This window comes from Chelonia mydas, chromosome 3 (genome assembly GCF_015237465.2).
Source record: "Chelonia mydas isolate rCheMyd1 chromosome 3, rCheMyd1.pri.v2, whole genome shotgun sequence".
Lineage (NCBI taxonomy): Eukaryota > Metazoa > Chordata > Testudines > Cheloniidae > Chelonia > Chelonia mydas.
The window spans coordinates 34,127,271-34,136,576 of record NC_057851.1 but is presented as its reverse complement, the minus strand read 5'-3'; the positions used below and the strand labels follow the sequence as shown (position 1 = coordinate 34,136,576).

General features: G+C 50.3%; 1 protein-coding gene across 1 annotated transcript; it reads right to left on the bottom strand.

The window, feature by feature from the left end:
- Nucleotides 1-644: 644 nt before the first annotated feature.
- ADI1 (acireductone dioxygenase 1) lies at nt 645-9,066 on the bottom strand. Its single transcript, XM_037894130.2, has 4 exons — nt 8,745-9,066; nt 4,828-4,947; nt 2,873-3,052; nt 645-1,158 (listed from the first exon to the last, which is right to left on the bottom strand). Exons 1-4 carry the CDS (start codon nt 8,862-8,864, stop codon nt 1,045-1,047), a joined length of 534 nt encoding a protein of 177 aa, XP_037750058.1. The 5' UTR covers nt 8,865-9,066; the 3' UTR covers nt 645-1,044.
- Between the last annotated feature and the right edge of the window lie 240 nt (nt 9,067-9,306).

The following is a 9,306-nucleotide window of genomic DNA, read 5'->3' as shown; positions in this document are numbered from 1 at the left end:
GGTCCCAGAGCTCGGGCTCCACTCTGAGCATCTACACAGCAATTTTTAACCCTGCAACTGAACTCCACCAGCCCGGGCCAGCCACAGCTGTGCCGCAGGGCTTTTATCCCCATATATGCCCCAGGCCTCCACTTCCACTATCTTGTAGAGTCATTTGCACCTGTGCAAACCGGGTTTAAAATGTTACTAATTTGGAATGGTATCAGTTCACATCCACTGTGCACAGCTGTAAACAACTGCACACAGGGCCCAGAAGTGAAGAATCTGCATGCCTTGATCTACACTCCAATTACAACCTCATCAGGAGACTGAGCAGGCACAGCACTCTGCACTGTAGGCAAACTTTCCTTTTAAAGCAAACATTTAGACAAAAAACATTGTCATTTTTGACATTGCTGAGGTGTATTTCAATAATACTCCTGCAATTACATAGTGTCTGAAGATCTCAAAACACTGGACTAAGGTGGATAACTCTACTTATCTCCATTTTACAAATGGTGAAATTAAAGCAGAGTTAATGATTTGTCCAATGTCAAAAAGCAAGCCAGTGACAGAGCTGGGACCGGAACCCAGTTAGCACAGTCACAGAAACACTATTGTCCAATGGGTTCTTAGTGTCAGGACATGAAAATAGCTAACAGACCTTTAAAGATAGAAAATCATTTTATTAAAATGCTGCAAAAGTAAATCACTGCAATTCATTATAACAAAGTCACAGACATTGTACCAGGGCAGAGCTAGGTAAGCTGCATATGAAGGTTCTGATTATGTGAATTCATCTTGTGCAGATTCTTTGAGAGAATGCAGCAGTTTTTTAATTAAATACAATCACCTTAAGTAGTTTGATAGCATCATTTCAGACTAGGATGAACATTCAGCGTTTGCCATACTCCCCATTCACCCTCCCAAAATTAGAGCTAGAGAAGCACGTTTGGACAGGGGAAACAGAACACATCCCGCAGTGAGTGGTATTGAAGTACAAGATTCCCAATTTACATTCTGCTCAGGCTTGAGGACATTCCGCACATTAGACTTCAGAGAGTATTACTGTGCCAAAAACTTCACGTACTGTCCTCGAGCAGGAAAGTGATCAGCTGGCCGGTTGTATGCTGTCCAGACTGGTTCTCCAACAAACAGCCTCATTGCCTTCACGTAGTTCTGCGGAAGGAAAAGGAAATGGCAAATAGCATAACAGCTCCTTTTGGAGGCGTCTGAATATAGAGTTAACAACTCCTGGTGAGGTTTATGATACTTTCCACCTTCTCAAGGCGCTTTAGGAGCTTCACTCCAACCTGGGAGTTCCATCACTATTTTGCTTCAGTGTTCCTAGCAACCTGGCCATTGTAGTAGTAACGGTACTTTGCGCTTATATACAGTTTTAAAAACTTCAGAGGATCCTCAACACCCCTGTAAGGCAGATAAAGTATTATCCCATTTCACAGATGGGGAAAATCCATGACCTTGAGCAAGTCCCTCAGGCTTTGCCTATATTGGGACATCGGCCTTGGTGTAGCTGCACCAGCACAGACCCCTGAATGTAGACATGCAAGGCTGGGGTTTGCACCAAGTGAGCACATCCTTGGCCACACGTGGGAGTCAGCACCAGTGCAGCTACACTGATTGCTGATTCAAGGCTATTCCCACAGACAGATAAGGCCTTTGGGCTATATTACACATATAACCCCTCTCAGCAGGTCAGAGAGCAAGTCAATGGCAGAGCCGGGAATTCATCTAGGATTTCTGACTGCCAGCTGTGGCTCTAGTCACTAGACTACACTCCCTCTCTACAGGCGAGTTTAGTACTCATGAAAGATGCCAAGACAAGTATGCTCAATTTATCCACAGAAGAGGTACAGAACAGAGGCAATTCAAACTTCCCTATGCGGCTCTGCCTTCAGCCTGGATGAATCAGTCTCCATGCCTCAGCCAACTGTGGTGGCGGTTTGTGCGATGGATAGCTGTAGAACAGAGGTGGGCAATCTATAGCCCATGGGCCGGATACCGTCCTGCCCGGCCCTTGAGCTCCTGGCTGGGGAGGCTACCCCCCGGCCCCTCCCCGTTGCCCCCCTCCCCTGCAGCTACGCCACCACGCGGTCAGCACGGCTTGCGCCCGTGCACCTCTCAGGCTTTCCAATAAGCCAGTCCTGCCACTCTGAGCGGCATGGTAAGGGGGTGGGAGTGGCGGGGGGGGTGTTAATGGGGCAGAGGTTTCCAGGGGGCAGTCAGGGATGGGGAGCAAGGGGCGGTTGGATAAGTGTGGGAGTCCTGGGGGACCTGTCAGGGGGCGGGGGTGTGGATAGGGGTCGAGGCAGTCAGGGGACAGGGAGCGGGGAGGTTGGATGGGGAGAGGTTCCGGGGCGGGGGCCCTAGGGGCAGGGGTCCGGGGGGGGGGGCAGTTAGGGGACAAGGAGCAGGGGGCGTTGGATGGGTCGGGGGTTCTGAGGGGAGCAGTCAGGAGGTGGAGCGGGAGGGGTCAGATAGGGGGCAGGGGCCAGGCTGTTTGGGGAGGCACAGCCTTCCCTACCCGGCCCTCCATACAGTTTTGCAACCCTGATGTGGCCCTCAGGCCAAAAAGTTTGCCCACCCCTGCTGTAGAATCTCTGGACTCAGACCATACGCTGATTTCACACAAGATACAGAACATGTCTAAGATGGCAGCGACTTGAAGTCACTACTGATGAGCTGCATGTGAACTGGCAACTATGAGGTGAAAGCTCAGATTCTATAAATCATTTTGTATTCCTCACGTTCCTGGTTTAATGAACTGCAGATCTGAAATAGGATATTTAGTCACCAATATGCAATATGCCTTTGTACACTTGTCTGTCAACACATACACCTAGGAGTGTAATAGATAAAGCCATATACAAACATTTTCATCCAGTGTAAATCGGTGATATATGCCAGCAGGAAGAGTTATCATGTCTCCCTTTTCCATGAAAATCCGGATCCACTTGTCATCTTTGTCTCGAACATCAAAGTAGCCACTTCCTTCAAGGATGTAGCGAATTTCATCATCCAAATGCAAATGTTCTTCATAAAATATTTTTATCTAGGGTAGGAAGGAGAGGATATTACATTTCTTTTTAAGTTTGTTGAACAAAGAAATAAATCTAAATACAAGGGCATATGGAGATAAGTATCAGAGAGGTAGCCGTGTTAGTCTGGATCTGTAAAAGCGGCAAAGAGTCCTGTGGCACCTTATAGACAGTCTCCCAACGTCTGGGAGACTCTTTACAAAGGAGTCCAGAAAGATATAAAACTCTGATCAATGCACTACTAGACTATGTTAACAGCACATAAAGTCAGGTCTATGCTTGGTAGGATAATATTCATCTATAGTTGTACAATTATCTGGGATGCACAAATATGACAGAGCTGAAGTCCCCTGTCACTTTACACTGGAATAAGTCAAATGCAACATCACTGCCTACTGTAGCTAATCATCTACATGAGAACAATACAAGTAATTATTGCCAACCAGGTTTCCCGCTGCATAGTGATTTGTACCATCAACAAGAGACAGACCCTGGGCCACAGTCCCAAATTCAAGGCTCCGCTCCCTAACAAGCAGCGATAATGTTCTCTCAGATCTTTGGGAGAGGAAGGATACTTTGTCTTTCAGGCAATTTAGGAGCAATAATGCCAGGCTCTGAAGGAGTCCCATGAGGACTTGTGGGGTGGGGAAGAAGAGAGAGAGAAAGGAAACTACTGCAATGCCATGGGTAGGGAAGGAAGTGATGAACCCTTGAGGAACAACTCCATTTAAGATGGATATGGAGAAACCTCACCATCCGCACCGAACTCCTGAGTTACCATACCATTCCCATTCAGTTGGAGTGGCACATCTTTATGTTTAACTGGTGAGGAAGGAGTTTCATTATAAAATGCATAACTGAGAACTTGACATTGTTCCTGCTGATCTGTTCTGAAGCAACCAGGACATTAGTTCCCCAAATTAAAACATTTCTCAGCTGGGGAACTGCACAAATCCCTCATACCCCTCAAGTGTTTAGCACATTTCAGACTTTGCAAAAATGTACTGGAGACAAAAGAACTAATTACCAACTAATACATTTTGCAGGCTGACAATCCCCAAAGTGCATGTAGCTGTAGGCGTGTTTCAACTTTGAAAACTGTCAAGTGGGCATGCTCACAAGTTATTTCAAATCATATGTATGGAAGGTCACAAATTCCCATCAAAATGAATTTGGCAGAAGTTCCAATTCCCTCCAATGGTGAGTATGATAAAATATTCTTAGCATTAAAATCAATCACCTTGACAACCAGGCCAAGAGTGGCCTCCTTTTTCTGAGAACACTGAGAAATTATTTATGACAGTACTGAGGGATTTGTTATTGTTGATTAAAATTACCACCATGTCCTAGGGCAGCAGTGACCAAGCTCAGGGCTTGCTGCTCTGAAGTTCACCGGGGAAAGATTTTGCCAAAGCCCCAAGCTGGCAGTGGTCTGACTTAGTTTGGATGACAATCTAATAGTGTTTGCAGGGCTTCATTTGCATATGTGCAGTTTCAACATGACAAGTGAGAGCCACTCTTATTAATGAGAACCATTCTAAAAGGCATCATATGTAAGCTACTAAAGGGAAAGCAATTACAGAAAACACAAAACCCTCTCTCGTTTTAAAAATGGAATCCAAGCAGTCATTTGAAAAGCTAAAAACTAAACAATGTGATTTTTAAAAATGGGGGAAAATCCATTGTTCAAAGAGCAGGTTCTGAGCGCGCACTTCAAAAGCTGGTGCACACTCTAGTTGCAGACTTCAGAACTTACTCCCTTCCCAGATCCAAACCAGGGCTGCTTTACCTTGTCTTGATAATTTGGCAGCTTATCTTTATGTATCGTTATTATATCCATCCAAGAATAGTTTTTCTCTTTCCGAATCCTTGCTAGGTCTGGGTCAGTCTCATAGTTGTCAGCATCCAACTGTGTGATTTTTTGGAGGAGGAATTAAAAACAAACAAACATCCATGAGAGACAGCCAGGATACCCAAACGACCGTTTCCAAAACCAAAAAGTGCAGCCAGTTAGTGTATAAATAACATTTCAAGTTACATACTAGTTACTAACAAGTCCAGCAAGGTTATTTATTTGTTATTGTGTAGTCTAAAGGGAAAAAAGGGATTATAGAAAAGCTAGCTTTTCAGAGTCAGTGTGGGTGTCTCAGCGGGACGTACTGGGGAAGCGAGCTCAATCTGCCTTCAGACGCTGCTCCCACAGAGTCTGCTTCTTGTTCCAGAGCCAGAATCCCAGTGTTGGAGTGAATCGTGTCTGTCCCTCACAAAGAAAACAACTGGGAGTCCCTCATGACTAATCAGCAGGATTGCCATTGTCCCTGCACAGTTGCTGAAGTTTGGAGTTACCAGGAGGAACATTCTCGTTGTTCGTAGTTACTTCACTACCATTTTCCCACCAGGCAGCCTGCCAACCCTGGCAAGGCATGCTTCCAAAACAAATTAGCCTTGGTAGGGGAAGCAGCAGCATGACAGCAAAATAAATAAATAAATAACATTCGGTTGAAAGTTGGCGGCAACAACAATGTGGGGAGGGAGGGTGGGTGTCTTCATCGATTATTTTAAAACTTCATTAAACTGCTCTGGTTACAGACTTTCTTTGCTCAGTATCTATTATTGTTCCACCTTCTCAGACGTGGGAAACATTTTAATAACCCAAATGAAAGAGGCTGTGTGAGGCTCCACATTTTCAGCTCTAATTTTTTTTTTGGTGGGAATTAACAATATGCTCAGTGACTTGTTACTGATAAGCCTACACTTTATGCAATAAATACCATGCTATAAAAACCTTTATAAATCTCACCACAGGTACATATCACAGCCCTAAAAGAGTTTCTCATATCAGGCTTATAAGAGTCTCTTATAAAGGCTACCTGCTCTAGTGAACCCAGCATGTGACTGGGAGACAGGAATTATTGAATTCTATCTTGTGTATCCATAAGGGATACATTTTACAGTACAAGACTGTCTGGCTTGTAGCCTAGGTGCCAGAATTGCTCAATTATGCAGTTCTTCTGTCTGACCCACCCATTATAGCAGGGGTCAGCAACCTTTCAGAAGTGGTGTGCCGAGTCTTCATTTATTCACTTTAATTTAAGGTTTCGCATGCCAGTAATACATTTTAATGTTTTTTAGAAGGTCTCTCTCTATAAGTCTTAAACTAAACTAAAGTAAAGTAAAGTATGTAAAGTAAACAAGGTTTTCAAAATGTTTAAGAAGCTTCATTTAAAATTAAATTAAAATGCTACTCTTACACCGCCGGCCCACTCAGCCCCTGCCAGCCTGGGGTTCTGTTCACCTAGACCGGCAGCAGGCTGAGCGGGGCCAGCGGCCAGGACCCCAGACCGGCAGTGGGCTGAGCGGCTCAGCCCGCTGCTGGTCTGGGGTTCCGTCCACCGGCTCCTGCCAGCCATGGTCCCGGCTGCCGGCCCCGCTCAGCCCACTGCCGGTCTGGGATCCCAGCCCTGCTCACATAGAGTGGGTACCTACCTTCTCCCTGGTTCTAGCCCATTCTCTTCCTCTCTGTCTGCACTGAACTGAGGGTAGGAGCGCACTGAGCACAGGGCTGGGGGTGAAGGAGCAGGCTGGGGGTTGGGGTGCAGGGTCTGGCCAGGAGCTAGAATGAGGGAGGGGGCTCAGGGTTGGGGCAGGAGGTTTGCGTGTGGAGTGCTTACCAGGGCAGCTCCCATTTGGTGCGAGGGGTGCAGGTGGGAATGTTGGGGGGGGGGGGGGGTGCAGGAGCTCCTGTTTCATACTCAGGGTGGGGGTGGGAATGTGGGGGTGCAAGAGGCAGGGCATGGGATATGGGGGGGCTGGGTATGTGTGGGGGGTGCTGGAGTCAGGGCTGGGGTCGTTGGGGGGGTGCAGAGGTCAGGGTAGAGGGCTGGGTGTGTGTGAGGGGGTGCAGGGGTCAGGACAGAGAGCTGGGGGGGTGAGGGTACAGGAGTCAGGGCAGAGGGCTAGAAGTGTGTGAAGGGGGTGCAGGGGTAAGGGCTGGGGGTGTGTGAGGGGGTGCAGGGGTCAGGGCGGGGGCTGGGGGTGTGGGCTAGGGTCCTGGGGGTGCGGGCTAGGGTCCTGGGGGTGCTCCCAGTCCCCTGCCCAGAGTGGTTCACAGCAGGGGGCTGGAGGGGATATGCCCTGATTCCACCCCACTTCCCCAAGGCCTCGTCCCCACCTCTTCTCCGCCTCTTCCCTGGGGCAGCGAGGACGCTGCGGCTCCCCTTCTCCCCCTCCCTCGCAAGGGCCATCAGCTGATCGGTGGCAGGGAGAGAGAGGAGGAGGGGCAGAGGCAGGGGAGGGGGGACCTTGCCTGCCCTGCACCAGCAGCCAGCAGGACCAAGCTTCTTCACCCTGCCTCTGCCGGGGGGAGGGGGGAGTGGAGAAGAGCGGGCCGGGGCGGGCAGGATTTTTAATGGCACGCTGCTGCCTGCCGGAGTCCCAGCCGCAGGCCTGCTCAGCCCGCTGCTGGCCTGGGTTCTGCAGCGGGCTGAGCAGGGCCAGCGGCTGGGACCCGTCAGGCAGCAGCGTGCCATTAAAAATCGGCTCGCATGCTGTCTTTGGCACGCGTGCTATAGGTTGCCGACCCCTGCATTATAGAGCACCACCAATGTACATGTACTTCACTTCAGGAACCCCTTGAATTAGCCTGTGGGAAGGAGAGATCATGGGTAGCTGCCCAAATGTACTGCGTTAGGTAAAGCAGTACAATTCTTGAGTTTAGACAAGGCCCCAGACTTAAGCTAAATCAATTTTGAAAAGTGGGGACTTAAGAGGCTAAGCCATTTATGCAGTTTTTGTCTTGTGTACATTAAACCTCACACGAGGATGGAAAGCATATGATACCACCTTTACATTTAAGCAGGCACGCATGCTTCCAATTCCAGCAGGGAACTTAGGTTTTCACTTCTATTTAAAAAAAACAAATCATGATTTTTAAATTACAAGGGCAGGACACTGACACTCCTTTGGCCCTCCCTGCACTGAGATTCAATTCCTTATTAGCACCTCTATCAAGAACCATGTCTGGGCCCAGACAAGCCTTTTAGGCTACCTGACACATTTGGATTCCCTTTGGCACAGGCTCTGACCCACTGGACCATGAAGATGGGTCTCCATTATCTCCAATATTAACAGGCAAAGCCAGGCCATGTGGATGTGCCACTACGCGTCAAGGTAGTGAAGGGTATTCCAGGAATAAGCAGGAGCATCAGTCAAACTGCTGCGGTTGCTAGTGCGGCGTCACAGACCCTCAGCAAAGGCAGGGGCTAAAGTGCGGAGAGTTCATTTAAAAGACAAATGGTAAGTGACCCGGGCAGAGGAGAGGGCCCACCCTGGGCGGGGGGGCTGGTAATAGCAAAGCAGCACCCCCCTTCCCCGATCGAAGGGCAGCGGGGATCCTCAACCCTCCCCTCCCCTGGCCGCCGCAACGGGGTTTGGGAACAGGGATCGGGCCAGGGCCAGCGCCGGGCTGCAGCGTGCGACGAGCCACGCTGGCGCTCGCACGCCGCAAACAAGTCTGTGGGCGGAGGCAAAGGCCAGAGATGTCCGGGCCCAGGGGCCCGCACTGCGCAAGCAGCGGCAGCGAGTCCCGGCGGGAGCCGGGCGGGCTGGAGGCTGCGGGCCAGGGGCTCCCGGGGGCCCCGGCTGAGTGGCCGGGCTACAGGCGCCGCCCGCTCCCCCTCCCGCGCTGCAGCCAGTCTCGCCGCCTACTTTCCAGTGGAAGACTCCGAGCCGGCGCAGCTGCTCCAGGCTGACGGGCCGGTGCGGCTCCTGCCGGTGCGGGGCCCTCTGGTCCTCTCCGGACTCGTCCATGTACCACACTTCCACCATCCTGCCCCGCGGCTGCTCCGCGGCGCGCCGGCCCGGCTCTAAGCCAGCCAATCGGGCCCTCCCGCCGCGCAGCCGGGCTGGCTGCAGCCCACGGGCGGGGCGCGTGATCCGCAGGGCGCCCGCTGCCAAAGCGCCCGGGCAGCAAAGGGGCCGCGGCTTGCACCCCCGCCCGGCCGGGAGCTCGCGCGCCACACGCTCTGTGGGACTGGGCCGAAACAGGCTGCATCGGTCATAGGAACAAGTACTAAGGCTTAGCCTCCTAGGTAAGACACGTGTTGCCTTGGAAGAGGAAATCCAGCAGCTGCACTGAAACACTTTGGCAGTAACATTACAATATTCCAGTACCCCCGGAGTTAGTTTACCCATGCCGAGGGTGACCGTCTGGCTGGTATTGGACCAGCCTGGCTGGCCTTTTTTTTTTTTTTTTTTAATGCATTTGCCA